Source organism: Prosopis cineraria, unplaced genomic scaffold (genome assembly GCF_029017545.1).
Source record: "Prosopis cineraria cultivar Desert tree isolate PC_DT_omini unplaced genomic scaffold, ASM2901754v1 PC8, whole genome shotgun sequence".
Lineage (NCBI taxonomy): Eukaryota > Viridiplantae > Streptophyta > Magnoliopsida > Fabales > Fabaceae > Prosopis > Prosopis cineraria.
In genome coordinates, this window is record NW_026555339.1 from 7,944,959 (window position 1) to 7,962,391 (window position 17,433).

At 32.8% G+C, this 17,433-nt stretch overlaps 1 protein-coding gene across 1 annotated transcript; it reads left to right on the top strand.

Moving 5' to 3' along the window:
* Window positions 1-559: 559 nt before the first annotated feature.
* LOC129317222 (FHA domain-containing protein DDL) lies at window positions 560-16,888 on the top strand. The gene is made up of 11 exons (XM_054961590.1): window positions 560-598; window positions 7,454-8,026; window positions 10,031-10,059; window positions 12,628-12,694; window positions 13,453-13,510; window positions 13,826-13,918; window positions 14,345-14,459; window positions 15,299-15,346; window positions 15,430-15,475; window positions 15,596-15,666; window positions 16,641-16,888. Exons 1-11 carry the CDS (start codon window positions 560-562, stop codon window positions 16,678-16,680), a joined length of 1,179 nt encoding a protein of 392 aa, XP_054817565.1. The 3' UTR covers window positions 16,681-16,888.
* Window positions 16,889-17,433: the final 545 nt, after the last annotated feature.

Consider the following 17,433-nt stretch of genomic DNA (forward strand, 5'->3'; position numbering starts at 1 on the left):
TTTAATCTCTTCATCATGAAAATATTCTCAAAAGAGGCCAAGATAGAGCTATTTATATTAGGAAATTTGGACTCAATAGTAAGGTCAAAACTACTACTATTAGTTTTAGACAAAAAGCCCAGTAAAAAAAAGCTAACGCGTTACCTTGTGTTTTCTCCAACTCATAAAGCCAATTACCATCATCATCCTGTAAAAAAGTAATTCTCTTCCTTTTTCTTCTAGCGTTAGCTCTTGTATGAAAATGTTTGGAATTACGATCTCCAAGTAAATACCACTCACACTTTGCTTTTTGAACCCACACCAAACTCTCTTGGTTCAATACATCTTCCAACTCAGTCCATAATTTAGCTTGAAGTTCCTCAATGGATTGATGATTGCAACAGTCACGTGCAACCTTAGAAAGTCCCTCAAGTCTATTCAACAAATATCTTCTCTTCTCTCCTAGATGTCCGAACACCTTGTCCTTCCAATTATTTACTTCTTCAGTAAAATGCATAACGTTCTCCTGCCATCCATAACTTCCCTTCCAGGTTTCACTCATAAATAGCTCAAAATCGCAATGCATAATCCAAGAAGCAACAAACCGAAAGGTTTCTCAGTATACCTACGAGGTCCCTCTTCCTCACACATTTTCAAAAAAAGAAGGCAGTGATCGGATTTGAAAAAAAGGAATATTTGAAACAATAGCATTTTGAAACTTCTCTAAACATTGATTATTAAAGAGGATACGATCAATGTGACTCTCACAATTACCCCTCTTCCATATAAAAAAAGGACCAGAACAACCAATATCGGAAAGACCCATCTCATCAACCCATCTAATAAAATCTCTATCCATAGAATAGTGAGAGCATAGCAAGGAGCACCTCTCATGTTGAAATAGAGCAGCGTTGAAGGTCACCACCTACACCCTAAGGCCCTTCAATAGAAACACTCAAATTTTTATAGTTCTTGCCACACCAACCTGCAAGTCACCATATGTGGGCTTGCATAAACTACTGTAACAAAGAAATAATCATTCTCATGCAGTAACCTGAGATGAATGAATTGCGGATGACTGACCAGGACTTCAAAATTCCAATATATCATTCCAGAGAACCCAGAGTCCCCCACTAAAACCTCTTGCATCAACGACATGAAATTTCTTAAAACCCATAGATCTAGCTAAACTCTGTGCTTTAGGAACCACTAACACGAGTCTCTAGTAAGGCGACAAACTCCAGATTATGCTTCTTGGTAAGTTCACAGACAAGACCTGGAAGACTCCTTGAGCCTGTACCTCTAGAATTCCAAAAAAGAAGATTCATTTAAAAAACTAGGCAGAAGAATTTTGGGCTTGAGTGCCCTTTCTAACCTCTTCAACAATCATAGAAATCATGTGGGCATCCCATTTCCTTATCACCAAATTCACAAATGTGAACAGGTCCCAACGCCATAATTTCTGAGGTCAAAGATCTCCTTGGTTCTTTGATTTTCAAATTGAATTAAAGTTGTTTTCTCATGTATTTTAAATTTGAAAAGAGTCAACGCTTTCATGATTTATAAATAGTGACTAGTTATGAGGAATCAATATGTGTGCGTGTGTGTGTGTGATTGTAACTAATTTTCTTCTCCTGTTTGGACCAAAGAGACATTTGCCATTGACATTTTTTTCCAACTTTGTTTCATTCTATTTTTCGCGCTAAATGGGTTTAAAAAAAAAAAAGAAATCAAGAATTGGTTGGGTATTTTATGGATAACATTGGTCCTACTTCCTTGTTTCATTCCCCTTGAAGCATGTCCATAAGCAATTCAATTTTCTACTCGCAGCCCTGAACCTGTTGTTGATTGTTAAACATAATAATTCGACAACCCTTTGTTCAGTTAATTCTGATAAATGAATTGACAAGGGAGGATCCAACTATCTTACTCGAACAGTATTACATATATTGAGATTACCTGTTGCGGTATTTTTGGAGTTGAATATGAACGAAAATTCTTGAAAAAAAAAAGTTTCTGAGAATAACTCCTCAAGATTCTGGTAATAGCTAGGGACAATTTCATTGATGATTTTCCAGGAAAATAAAGTCATCTTTAAAGGCCCCTTGATCAAGTAACCTTCTTCGGAAGAAGATAACCTGGTCTTGTTGAATAAGCTCTGCGTATTCTAGACATGCTTTCCAAATCAATTGAACGTTAATTAAAAAATAATGATTAAGCACATAGAAAGAGAGATTTCATTTATATAATATCCATGTTATATCAATTCATTTAATTTTATATGTTATTTCTTGTTTATGTCATTTTAAATTATTTTAATATATTGAATTTTCTCTCACTCCTCATTTATGATGATAGGGATGGATGGAAGAAATAAGAAATTAAAGATGTACTATGTTTAAAAAGAATTACTAAAAATAAGGACACATAAAATTTATTTAATTAAATTGTATTCCTGCCATTAAAAAATGTAAGACATTTTTTGAAAAGTTAGATATTAAAAAATATAATGCATTTTTAATTTTTTGAAGTGTGATCATTATCTTTTTTTTAAAATGCCCTTATTGATAAATAAATTTATATTTATTATAGGGTATTTAATAGGGGATAAATATATTAGTTTGAAAGTAAGTAACTACTTTATTAGAGGTGAGATTTGATTAAAATGCTTTACATTTTTTAACAGAGGGAGTATGATTTTATTAGATTAAACATAGATAGAGTTAAGGTGTAACACCCTCAAATTTACAAACTAATTTTCGCAAAATTATTAATTCAAAAAATTATTTTTTTTATTGAACCCTTATCATACCCTCATCATGGTAAAAAAATTTTTACCATGATACATCCAAGACAATATACCACAGGTTTTAAAATATCTTAAAAAGCAATTAAAACCATGAGGGGCAGACAGGATCCTCATGGCATGATATTTAAATCAGGTCATGAACCAAGAGGGATAAACATAATCCTCTTGGTCATATAAATGCATTTAATAAAAAGGATTAGAGTTTACATGTTGTCAAAATAAGGTATGTCCTAGGTTGGCACAAGATACATTGCATAATACAAAATGAGAGGCAACGTAAAAGTTGGTGTCTCATACACCAAAGTTACGCCTCTGGTGCTTTCTCGTCGGACTCTTTCCTATAAAAATATTAACCACGGGAAATGAGACTTAAAAGTCCCAATAACCAAAAATTAATATGTAATGATGCATGCGGATGTAACTAATCATGTGATTGCTAAGTGGGTACACAAAACATTTAACTGAACAATATTTTTAAACAAACCGACCAAGTATTTAATTGCATGACTGCACCTTATATCCTCCTTTCATCATGCTCGGACGCTAAATCACCCGGCCAAAGGTGAGTTAGACCAAGCGACACGCCACTCATTGGGTCCAATGAGGGTTTACCACGTGATAATAATTAACCGAATAGAAAATTTCATTAACACCATATATTAAAATACCCTGACAAGTCATGTATCATTCAAATATCCAAACAGAAATATATCTGAACAATAATATCTCATCATGATAAACAAAAATAAATTTTAACCCACTTGGCAATAATTTCAAACAATTATATATAGTATTTATTTTCAATAATTTATAATTTTCTAAACAATAAAACAACACATAACTATTCGTAAACACACCATCACAACACGTTAATAATGGTTATCTTGTATCTTGAATAACAAGTTCCCCTCCACAACTCCTTTTTCACCGCTATCTTTGTCAATATAATCTACATAATTATTTCACAATACTATGTATTAATTTTACATTAAAATTAATAAATAACTCTAAATTAAAGAGTTAGAAAGTTTAGGCCTAAAATTCATATTAACACTAATTTAAGATTTATGCCTCATTTAACTTTCTAAATTCTTTTCTAAAATTCTCATATCCTGATAAACTATTTTTAAGCCTCAAATCACTCCTAGTATCACAATTTCATCCATCTATCTTCTAAAAATTTATTCAAAAATAAATTAAAAATTTTAGAATTATCCTGAGGTCTCAAATCACCTTTCTATAATTTCAAAAATACCTGTTCATACTTAAATAACTATTTAATAATTAGACGTTCATCCCTACATCTCAGATCAACATAAATTTAACAATATAGATCTAGATTTTAACTCAAAATTTTTAAATATGAGTTTCAACCTCCAAAAAAATATTCTATAATTTATTATATCCCTAAGAGCTTTAACTTATATTTTTAATCCATCATATCATTAGATTAACTATCCTATAGAAAAATCCTAATCAGAATATTTACTCTATCCTACAAAATAATCATATCACTAGAAATCTAATATTATTTAGAAAATAACTATAAAATTAATTTTATACTTAAATAAATTTTTAAATGCTAATCTAAACAGGAAAATTGGAGCATACCTGAAGAAAAAAAAATAATCCCTCCTTACGAGAAAACGCCGAGCAACGTGAGAGGAAGAGAGAAAAATAATATAAAAATGGGATTATGGGTTCCAAAATTATATTAAAAAAACTATAGGTTTGAATTTAATTATTCAAACCTTTGAGCCATTACTTGCAATTTTTACAAATTGCATCTTGGGCTATTAATTACAATTTTCACAAATTATAAAAGTTTTTTTTATTTTGCTCTGCACCTCCACGATGCGCATCGCTCCTTTATACACGAGGAGCGTTTCTCCCTTCCCACATCTAACTGATGTGAGATTTCTACAGTCTCTCTCTCTGTTTTTTACTTTCTTTTCTTTTTTTTTTTAACTCACACACACACACATTTTTAAATCTTAAAATTATATCTTAATAAAAATATTTTTTATATAATTTTAAACCTAAATTTTTAATTCATAATTAAATTTCTAACCATATTATTATTTTCAAATAACCTCAAATAATATAAATTCCTATTATTATATTTTTTTAATAAAACTTAAATTTTGCAAATTTTTTTATCTAAAATTAGGATATTTCTCAGGATTTATTTTGTGCCCAAAACACCTCTTTTCATCCAATTATCCACTCAAATATTAGATCACTATATAGAAACTCAAAACATACTCCCTAGGATTTAAAGACAAAAAGCTTACAGAATATAAAGCCTTTGGGATCAAAATTCAAAAATCTCCTCTCCAAAAATTGAAGAAAATCAAGAGAAAGAGAAGAGAATTGAAGTAGGGAGTTTACCTATCGTGTAGCCGAGCTCGCAACGGTCGCAAAGACTCCTAGATCCGAGCTTTACCTCCCTCTCTTCTCCTTTTTCTTCCTCTCTCTCTCTCTCTCTCTCTCTTCTGCGTTTTTTTCTTTCCTTTTTTTTTTTGCATTTTTGCATCTCTTTTCCTTATAAAAGCTGATCCAAAGTTCGGGAAAAATTACAAGAAATGACCCAACATTTTTTATTATTGCACAAAAGCCCGGGTCAACTTTGGAATTTTTTCCATAGTTAAAAAATCAAATAAAACTAAACTTTTGCTTAGAAAAATTCAAACTCTGGACCTCTATCAAATTATTCTAAATTTTAATTTAATTATAGATATTTTATTTATTTTATTTTTATAAAATCGAGTCTTAAAATTTCGGGATGTTAATTGATCTTGTCCATTATCTAACTTATTTTTTTTCCTTTTCATTTATGAGAGGTAGCCATTTATTTCAACACAATAAACTCAATTGGCATAATAAAATTACTTATAGTCATATAGAATTTATCACAATAACAATAATTATAAATATGCAACAATCTCCAAAAACAACAAAAAATATTTCAATTATAATACAAATTATTCAAACTAAAAAACCTTCAACATATATAAAATTCATTACACCAAGTTAATAACAAAATTCATCAATAAAAGAAGAAGAATGAGATTGGGGAATGTTAGAATTTTGCTCAATATTTATGACTTTACAAGTATAAACACAAAAATTACTAATTATTACTATAAATTGACTTACTGTAATAATAATTAATAAATTAATTATAATTATGTTAAATAAATTATAGGATCGGATCGATCAAGTGGTCCGAATGCTTGGTCCAATCCGAAGAAAGAGTTTAGTCTTTTGGTCTTAAAATACTAGTTTTTATTTGGATCGGATTGGATCGAGTTTGTCTTGAATTAGATCAAACCAGACTGGAACAAAGAACCTTTGCACAGCTTAGATGGGATGCTTTACTTTTGCTTGTTTCAATCAGATTCCCATATTTTTTATCATATAATTAATAATTTATATATTAATAAATCTTGTAGATAGCATTTGTTAGTCAGATTTTGAGCCTTATCATTGGTCATTTTATCTTAGTTAAAATTTAATTCTTCTCCATTGTTTAATTAATTTTTTACATGGCCTCACCTATTTTAATTTCAAATTTGAATTGTAATTCACAACTTGGATGAAAGTATTGGTTGACTCCATTTTCTCCTATTCATGGCCAAAAAAAAAAAAATTAACTCTCATTAGTTAATAGATTTCATATTAATGTTAATAAAAATTCTCTTAATTCATTAATAAAATTTAATTTATTTTTTTATTTTTTATGTATTTTCAGTATATTTTATGAAAGCTTTTAATTAGTTACTTTTCTTTTTCATGTATTTTTAGTTTAGTTTCACAGGAGTAAGTAATTTAAGAGCAGTCCTATTTTTTTTAAAAAGACTCTCATTGATTAATAGATCTTAGGCTAATTTTAATATAAAAAAGTTCTTTTTCATTAATGAGATTTAATTTAATTTCTTATTTTTCATATATTGCAATCTACTCTCATGAAGTATTGATTTAAAAACAATCTCATTTTTAAATTTTCATGATCGTTAGTACGAACTCCATCAAGCTATTCTTTTGGATTTGTTATATTTTTCATGTTTTTTCAATTTTTTTAATCAATAAAAATTTAATTTATTTTTTATTTTCCACGCATTTTTAGTTTATTTTTATAAAAACATTAATTTAAGAGCAGTCTCATTTTTAAATTTTATTAATTACTAATATTAACTACATTCAACTATCTTTTTGTATTTTCTGTATTTTTTCATGTCTTTTTAATATATTGATATCAATAATATCAATAATATTTGTTTTTAATTTTAATTTTAAATTGTACAACGCATGAGAAATTATTTAGTTTAATGAAAATGCGCATAAATCTTTTTAGTTATTTTTGTATTGTGGATTTTTTTGTCCTAAAGGTGGGGGAGGAAAAAGCCTCAAAGAATAATCCGTCCAATAGATTAGAAAATCTGAGCTGATAAACCCTAACCCCCTTGTCCTATCTCCTCTGGACAGCGTAGCTTCTCTGCAACAACCGTCTTCAGGTTACAAATTCGCAAGCTGCTGTCCTCTTTCCACCGTCTCTTCGTTTTCTTTATTTTCCTCATCAACTCTTGGTATTCTATACAAACTCAATGTCCTGAGCATTGTGAATCTGATGGGTCGTCACCCCTCCGAATCTCCTCCGCCTAGGGCGCGGAGAGAAGCCCAGTATCCTACTCGAGAAAAAAACAGAGAAAGGAAAGAGAACGAGAAAGAGGCAAAGACAGAGAAAGTTCACCTCCTCGCCGGCATAGACATTCCCATTCCAACAGGCATGATGTTTCTCCGGAGAGAGACCGGAGCATTTCTCCGCCTCCTCCGGAGAAGCGCCGCCATTCGAGTCGTGGGTCGGCGAAACTCGTCAGGGAGAGTTCTGAGTCTCCGGTAGCTCCTACTCGCTCTCCCTCTCCTTCCCCGCGAGCAAAGCGGTTGAAGAGAGCTCAAGCTGACCGTGGGAGCGAGAAGAATCACGAGGGTGGCAGAGGAACTGATTGGGATAGGGACAGAGACAGAGGAAGGGGTTCGGATAGAGATATGGGGACTGAGCGGAAGGAGAAGAGGTCTTCTGGAAGGGATGAAGTTGATGATACCCATAATGACATCGCCAGAAACAGGTCTTCAAAGTCTAGACATGAGAGGCCTACTAATTCTCCTGAGCATCATCGCAATGGCAGGAACAGGCACAGATCTCCGTCTCCTCAGCAGCTGATTGCTCGTGATGAGGTGTCCGGTGATATCCAACCCTATGAATAATTCATATAGTTCAATACTCTTTTCTATCGATTTAAATGCAGCTATTAATACCTTTGCTGCAACTTATAGTTTGCTCAAACCACTACGATATTTTTTTTTTGAAAGAACTAGTTATGAAGGGAACCAATATGTATACTCGGAGCGAACAGCATCATTCTTTCAATAAACATTAGTTAGATATATATAACATTTTGCTGAATGGAAAAGTTTCAAGCACAAGTCTTTATTTATTTTTACTAACGTGTGTAGACTTTATGTTGGAATGCATTGTAGAGGCAGCATTTAAATTGATATTTTTGTATATATTCGTATGCCACTCTTATAGTGTCTTGTGTGCGGAAGTATTTATCAAGTGTTAGCATCAGTATGACTTGGATGGCTAATCTAGGTGCTGTTAGATGATACTCTGTATTCAGTTAAACAGATGGAATGATGATATTTGGCTGGGTCAAAGAACTAAGCATGATCGAATATTTTAGCACAACGAGGCCAACCTCAGAGGGATAAGACTTTTGTTGATTTAAGAGAAAGGAAGGCATCTTTTGAATTTGATGTATAAGTGGGCAGCAGCTTGCTTGGAAAGGACTATGGTGTTGGATGTGGTTAGGAGATTTTCAGCATGGAATAAAGCTTGGGTTAGGATTGTCGATTGTCAAAGAGATTTGCCCCATAGAGGAAAATTAGAAGAAAAATGAGGAACATGTGCATTTGCTTGAAATTAAATGTTTAGATCATGATTCATGAGTTTGAAAGCATGCTTCTACTAAAATAAGTTAAACTCATGATTTTATTTGGTCTGTTTGGACTTCAGATCTATCCTGCAAAATCTTGATTTATGATTCTGGTGCGTTTGAGTCAAATTAAATGTGACTTCGGAAATGCAATGCATAAGTTGAGAATTGCATTGACATGATTGGTTAAATTTAAATATTGCAACTAAGGTGATGTTCACTAATTAAGGTGATGATTAGAGGTCAGATCTTCTTGTAATGGGCCTTGATAGACTCTCAGTTGACTGGTATACGGGGCTGTGACATTAATTTTCCCTTCCTTTTTTTTATTTTATATATCAGTGATAATAAGAAAGAGAGTTGAAGCCACTTATTAAGATAGTTTTTTAAGCTTGCCCCTTGCCCCTTGGAAATGCTATTGGGTAAACACTTGCAGAGAAGTACATTGCTGGCCAGAGTGTTGTCTTGCAACACTTACTGCTGGCCCCCGGTTTTGACAGTTACTCCTGATCAAAGATTAGTATTTCATGTTAAGCTTGTGGCAAAGCCAATAGAGCTCAAGCCCATACATAATACTTAAGCTGGCAAGAAATGTGGAGGATGAGACAAAGTACTAAAATCAGACATCATTGTAGTCATGCAGTAGTGATGGTTATTGGATATCTTTTTAACAAAGGCTTGGTTGTTGATAGATCACAGTGGTGTTCATGTAATTCATATAGCCGATTTCACCTAGTGGGATAAGGTTGTTGTTGTTGTTGTTGTTTCTATTAAAAGCAGGATGTTGCATGTTGGGTGCATGAAATTATATAAATAATAAAATAAATCTGCACATTAGTGATATTTTTCAAATGAATGCAATTTATCTTTTCTCGTTAGGTTTTTGTATAATATATGTTTTGCCTTGTAGGCTAGAGGGAGAAAGGAATTACTAATTATTGCTCTTCATTTTTAGCTTCCCAGATATTACAGCTTTGTTTCATGTCTTCTAGTTGCATGATGAAATTGATTAATTAAAAAATATGTCCAACAACCATGTTATTCATCTATTTCTGACCTTGTATTCATGATGAACGGTGGTGCTATCCCCCCTTAACCCAAATTATTGATTTATTTATCCTTCCAAACTTTCTGAATGATATTTTTCCTTTGGTTTCTTTCTCTTCCTGCTGTTTACTTTCTTTGGCTGCATGGAAGTTTTCCTTGTAACTTGTACTTATTCGAACCAATTTTTCTTTGGCAGATGACAAATTCAAGAGGAGTTGAACATAGGTGAGTTGCTGCTATAATTATAGTTTGCATGTGCCAGGGTTAGTGTTGGTTGACTATTTTGTTCGGTCAGTTCTAATGTCTTTAGATATGATACCTTTTGATTGAATTAATATATTTTCACCTGATATTTTGACTTAGTTGCTCCGATGATCTGGATGCCTCGTGTAGAATTGATTTGTTTTTTAATCAAGCCACAAACTAATTTTTCAAACTGCATTTCAGAAGATGATAAATTCTGCCCAAGATGTTAAAAAGTGTATTACACGGTTAAACAAGGATGGTCCTACACTCTAGATTAATGATTTGGATTGTCATAGAGTAGCTGATAGTGATAACCTTAATGATTATTGAGAACAAATCCTAAAGTAAAATGGTGTTTGGGTGTTGTGAGACTGCATCAAACTTGTAAGGTTGCCTGTACTAAACCAATACTTATCCTCAACCTCCACAATAATCACGGGACTAACCCAAACTGATCACCCAACCATGGTTGACCAACTTGAAACATTACAAAACTCAAAATGTAAATTCCTCAATATTTGGGATCCCAAGTATATCACTTCAAAAACAATTCAAATACAACTTTAATAAGTCTAAATCATAATAAAATCAAATATGGAAGCGTGAGATACCTTGTAGAAGTCAAATTCTTTGAAAGTCGGTTGAAAACAAATAGGATAAAAGAAATAGAGGGTGCGCTGCGGCTCGACTTATCACGAGCTAGGCTTGAACCAGTGCTTTCTAGATGTATGGCTAACTATAGTAAACCTGAGTTAAAATTAACAATAGAGATATCCCCTTGCAGTTGTATACTCATTGAAATGTTAGCTATGAGGAATATTTGAAGTGATATGTTAAAGACATGCATGGCATTCTTTTACAAGAACAAGAAAGAATTTATGAAAGGGAAGAGAAAGAGATGCAAAATCAAGGATAGTGATGGGATGTTGTTAAACATATACTCTAAAATACTTAGGCTATATTTGGTATGGAATAATAAGGGAGTGGGACTGACTAATCCCAAGTTTGTGTTTGGTACGTGAGAATGAAGATTTTAATCTCAATCCCAATCCCACCCTCAGTATCACCACCTCCTAGTATTGCAAAATCAATCCTGGGATTGATTTTTGTAAAGACCAAAATGCCCTTATCCCTACCTCCCGTGCACTTCATCTTCTTCTTTCATTAGTTGAGAGTGTCCAGACCCAACATCATGTTCTTTCACTGGTTCGACAACTCATCCATTTCCTTTGTCTTCGAACCCAGTTCAGCGGCATCGTTGGTGACAATTCGAAACTCCAAATTTCATCATCGTCTTCCTCAGTTAGTCCAGGTTTGGGAACAAGTTGTTGGATAAGGTCCACCATTGCGTTTGCTCCCAGATCTGCCGCTGTCGTCTTCAGTTCGAGAGATTCCAGATTTGGTTCCAAGTGATCGGAAGATCTCTGCTGCTGCATTTGATCCCAGATCTGCTGTCGTTGTCTTCAGTTTGAGAGATTCCAGGGCTGGTTCCAAGTCATTGAACAATCTCTGTTGCTGCGTTTGCTCCCAGATCACGAGTCCATGACAGAACTTGCTGTGTTTGTTCCAAGTAATCGGTGGCAGGGGGAGGGAGGTGGGGTTTGATCATGAGCCATGACAGAGAAGATGGATTTTAGCCTTTTAGGGCAAATTTTTTTATTAATTATAAGGGGTACTATAGTCTTTTCATAACTTATGTTTAATTGTAAAATAAAAGGAAGTGAAGTTTTCTTGCAATTACTACTCCATACCAAACATAATTTTAAAGCTCCAATTCCACTCCCAATTCCAATCCCAATCCCTCTAAATTCAAGCCTACGTACCAAACAGGGCCTTAGGCATTCAAGTTTAGGGTACTTTATGCCTTTTTTTTTTTTGAAGCAAGGTGAAAACTTTGTCTTATTTTTTATCTGTTCAGATTGTTTTTAATCTTTTAGGATTTATAGTTTTAACCAGAACAACACCCTGCAAAGTGCAAATGCAAGAAGATTTTAATTTTTCTGGGTGGTCAGAAGTACTTAGAACTAAGAAGAAACGGATTGGAATGAAAACAATGAGAGAATAAAACTGAAAAAAGTTTATACTAGCTCAGTTTAGTTCAGTACCGTTGATTAAATAAAAGTTCGTTGTTTTTTTCTACATCTACTTCCTTCTCTTGCTTTCTTTGGTCCATCACACTTTTTTCACGATAAGAGATTAAGAAATAGTCTCAATCAGCCATGAACATGCTGTAGACATCCTTTATCTGTTTGATAAAGACATTTGAAGCTTGAACATTGTTAGAATAGCATGCAACTCATAACATTTGATGCACTGGATTTTATATAGTTTCCTATTCAAATTTAAAGAAGGAATCATGTTATTATACTGTGCTTTAAGGGCAAGAATGGTGGTTTTAACTGCAGTTATGAAATTATCTGAGCATGCTCCATGGAATCTATTTTAATTCGTCAAATGATTAGTAGTAAGACTGATGACATTTTTCATGTTACTTGGCTTGAAGGTTTTCTCTTTATTTTATTTTCTTGAAGGTTTTCATTTTTGCAGGAATGATGATAATGATTCAGTAGCAAAGATGAAGGCTGCTGAGGAGGCTTTGGAAGAAAAACAGAAGGTACTGTATAGCCTGTTTCTGCCAGTTATTGCAAGCAATATGATTTAGCTTGTTGCATGTCCTTTGTAAATTACATTCACCTTTGGAAAAGAATGATAAGAGGGAAAGGGTGTAAAAGTTGAAGAGTAAATTTCATTCACGGATTACCCAAAAAAAAAAAAAAAACACTCATCGGCCTTGAAGTTTTTAGAGCCTACACTGTTTCAATTTATACTAGGTACTGTGTCCCTGAGGTTTGTAAAACCTGCACATGCACACTCTGAAAATATTACACTTACCATCCTTATGTTATATTTTTATAATCATTAACTGCTTTTTGTTGATTTGTGCTTAATAAATTAAGCTATTGGGAGTTTCTTAGAGGAAGAAATCTTATAATGTTGGGAGGAGGTAGGCTCTGTTAACAATTTAAATTCTATATATGGAGGGGATGCCTCAGTAAAAATTGAAGCTAGAGGGTCTTTGACTGCATGCATTAAAAACCTTGGAGAAGAGGAATGTGAATCGTTCCATTAAAAGTAAAAATGAAATAATATCTGTTTTCTATACCTGCATTAATGCAGTAAATGTTTAGGCATGTGATGTGAGCTCAGATTATATGTAATATGTATTTACTTGAGTTGCATGGAGAAATTTTATGATATAACAATATGGTTAGGCAAATTAAAGTCTCAGAATAATGTTGTATTAATGAGGATTTGGGGGTTTCAAATGTTTTATGTCTGCTGGTTTTTCTTAATCTTCCTTGCCATTTGCAGCAAAAACCTTCATTCGAGTTATCTGGAAAGCTTGCTGCAGAAACCAATAGAGTTAGAGGTCAGATATCAACTTGTTTATAGATTAAAATACTTCAAGCACGCCTGAATTTTTTTTAATCTCCTCTCTATTTTAGAAACCTACACAAAAATTTCTTTAACGGGGAAATTGTGAAAAATCTGGAAAGTAAGGGAGGTTTGTGTAGGTTTTTGCGAGAAGTTTGTGTATGTTTTCAAAATAGAGGCTTTTTTTAAGGGATCAGGACAATGCTGGATAGGTTGAAGTATTTTACTTTTATCTGCATAAGCTTTCGGTTTTGTTTTGAGATTTGCCTCTCTTCAATTTAATTGTAAACTAACAGTATATTGTTATCAGGTGTTACATTGTTATTCAATGAACCTTCAGAGGCTAGAAAACCTGATATAAAATGGAGGCTTTATGTTTTCAAGGGTGGGGAAGTGCTAAATGGTTAGTCTATACGACTTCTGACTTCTCAGTTTTTCTCAATCTCATACAAGTTAACTGCTTGATCATCAGAATTGTGAGTGCTTTGCACATTTAATTTTTCCTTTATTTCAATAGATGAGTGACTACTCTTGGCTAGAGTACTCTCTCTGTTCACTGCAGCCCTTAAAGTTTCTGATTGTTTTATAGTTATTAGTTGTATGTTTATTCCTTCGCTGATATCTTGCCTGCACTTTTGTTGCCTCCGTTCTTCTTATAACTTATCTATTGTAATTCAATATGCTCTTTCCCAATTCCTCTTGTATTAAAATTGTTATTGAAATCCCCATTTTGTATTCTCAATGTAAATACATAGTATGAACCCCCCAAAAAATAAATAAATAAATAAATAAAATGTCTTTTTGTGCTTACAAAATGCATGATTTACAGAGCCCCTTTACATACATCGGCAAAGTTGTTATCTTTTTGGAAGGGAAAGAAGGGTTGCAGATATCCCAACAGATCATCCGTCCTGCAGCAAGCAACATGCTGTTATCCAATTTCGGTATTCCATTAATTTAAGCAATTTATGACGTTCTTTTAGTTTGAAGAAATTTTTTAATTATCCCTTGAATTTCATTGTGATGCAACTATTTAGAGTACATATGTAGAAGATAACTAGCCACAACCCCATGCATTGCACGGGTTGGCCAATTCAAAAGACGTAAATTTAAGTAATAATAGTATAGTTCAGGCAATTATAACCATAATATGTGGCAGGTGGTCAAGGAGGAGATGAAGTATTGCTCAACAAAAGCTATTGTATTTGGTAAAAATGTTTAAAAAGGACATCATTCTTTACTATATAGTCAGCTCAAAAACAAAAAAAATATGCATTTGTAGCTTGGAGGTTTTGAAAGATCTCATGGAAGACCACATTGGTAGTGGTTGTTTTGGGCTGTTTATTGGTGTCATGAATAAGCATTCTCAATCCATCCGTGCTTTTGACTCTAGAAAATGCAACATATGACTGGCTTTGACTTTTGTTTACTGTCATTGCAAGAGAAGAGTGATTGGGAACTTTTAAAATAGGAGAACTTTATCCTAATCAAAGGAGGTCACTTAGGCTACTCCTAAAACAAATAGAAGCTTAAAAAAAAGAAAAATTAAACAAAGGAGCCTTAATTACAAAATTAAATAAAAGAAAAGAAATTGAATTAAAACAGTGGCATAATAGCGTAATTTTCATTGCTCCCCTCACGTTAAGTACTCCTAACTCGAGTTAATCTTATGTTAGTGCAATGATTTTTCCTCTTTTATTTTTCTTGACCAAAAGAATTGTCTCCGACATAGTTGTTTCCTTCACTGAATTTTCTGAAGTTTCTTTGCTGCTTGTGTTTTCAGGCAAGTTGAAAAGGAGCAACCTGATGGAATGATGTCAAAGCAAGTAAGGTAACAGTTTTGTCTATTCCCCTATGTAGGGGCTGTGATTTCAATTTTAGAAAAACCTGACATTCTCTGTCTCTCTCCACTAGACCTTACTTAATGGACCTGGGAAGCACCAATAAAACTTTTATTAACGTAAGTAGTAACTGAAGCGCCATTTATCAGTTCTTTGCATGTTCATATGTCGTGGTGAAGATGAAAAGCTGAAGTGAGATACTATATGATCCTATCTGAAGATTGCCGCTCTATTTGCAGGATAACCCCATTGAACCTCAACGTTATTATGAGCTACGTGAGAAGGACACGATTAGATTTGGTAACAGCAGGTAAGAAACAGATTTTTCCGATTCCTGACTACGTTTGTCTTGTTTGATTAAAAGATATTAGGCAGTATATATTATTTTTTCCTCATAATACAGACGCTCATTTTTTGATATGGGTTAACTGCAAGCTACTCTCTAGTTGAGCGGTCAAATTATTGTCCATTAATAATGTAAAGAAATCTTTCGAAACTGTTGAAGTCCCAGGGTATCTGACGTGTAATTGTAAATAGATAAAAGATAATCTGTTAGTTGCTGTTACGAATAGATGACTTGGGAACCTATATAGGGATCCTAATTATAATCAAAGGCTATGCTTAGTGAAATTCAGAGTATTACTCAGAACTTCTTGTGTCTTTTTTTTCCCTGATACACTCCTTGTCTCTTTGTTTTCCTCTCTAACTAACTGATTATTCTTTATTTATTTACAATTACATGTCGGTGTCCTCTATAGAACTTTGAAGCTAAATAACTTCAAAAGCTGCAAAACAAGTAGCTTGTGTTCAGTGATAAATCTGAAAATTGGTTTTTGGGATACTGGGATTTCGGGCATTTTATTCTTAGGGATTGGATTTCACCGATCAGTTTTTGATGGCTAGATGAGGTAGTCTGATTTGTTGCATGTTCAAGTAAACAAGTTTTCTATTAACTACCACTCACTCAGGATGCATTTGTACTGATTATGCTGTGTCAGAAACCTGTAAAATAACCTAATTTCTCTGAAGGCCAGACTTTGTTAGAGTTTTCAGCTTTATCATTATCAAGTTTTCTGATAAAATATATATAAGGAATTTTTAAAATCATCCAATCATGTAGTATTGATTTGCCAAAAAAAAAAAAAAAAACTTCTTGGTCACTTCTCTCTCTCTCTCTCTCTCTCTCCCCCTCAAGAATTTGTTACTTAGCTCTAGTTCGTTTACATGAATAGAATCACTTGTTTATTACAACTTATAATTTTTCAATTTCAAATGATTTTGCAGCCGAGAGTATGTATTGCTACATGAAAATTCGATTGGATGATGGGCTGTGTCTTGTTGGAATCTTGGCCTTTCTGCTCATTGGAATTGATAAAAGCAACACTCCATCAACAGTTTATTTGATGATGTTCATCTTTTTTGTATTTATTTATTTTCTTGAGGTAACCCATATTACTTGAATTTTGGTTGTTTTTTATGTAGAATACTACAAAATATCGAAAGAAAATATAATAACTGTAACATTTAGTGTATGCTAAAGCTTATTAATGTTAATGATATGCGATTACCCTTTTTTTAAAATATAGGACAATGCCATTATTAATTTCACTTGTTTAACATATAGTAATTTTTGCTTTTCTTAAAAATAAATTCCTCGCACGCAAGGCAAGAAGTTAAATCTAAGTTTTGTCCGTGTGCGACATTGTTAGAAAAGAATGATCGACTTTTACCGACTTTGGCTATGGTTTTTTGTATTTTTGGCACACTTTTTCCTCATTTTCAACTGTCCTCATTTTTTAAATAGAATCTAAATGTTTTTCTACATTTTCTTTACAACTATTTCATCTTTAAAAAGTTTTTCTTGTTCAACTCAAATGTGTATCTGTGCAATAGCAATGATGATGATAAAAAGCAAGATCCACATTTATGGAGATGCATTGCTTATAAATAATTAATATTGCGATTATTATTATACTCTTCAGTTTTTTATTTTATTATTTTAATATTTCTCTACAGATCTCATTAGGTTCTGGGTAATTATATTTTTACCGTGTTAATATTTCATAATATATTTTAG

What these genes read in the sequence shown, in the direction of transcription:
- LOC129317222 (XM_054961590.1), top strand. Translation starts at nt 560, where the DNA reads ATGCATAATCCAAGAAGCAACAAACCGAAAGGTTTCTCA. An exon ending in GGGTGGGGAAGTGCTAAATG is followed by an intron (nt 13,919 to 14,344) that starts GTTAGTCTATAC and finishes CATGATTTACAG; the next exon opens with AGCCCCTTTACATACATCGG. An exon ending in ATGATGTCAAAGCAAGTAAG is followed by an intron (nt 15,347 to 15,429) that starts GTAACAGTTTTG and finishes TCTCTCCACTAG; the next exon opens with ACCTTACTTAATGGACCTGG.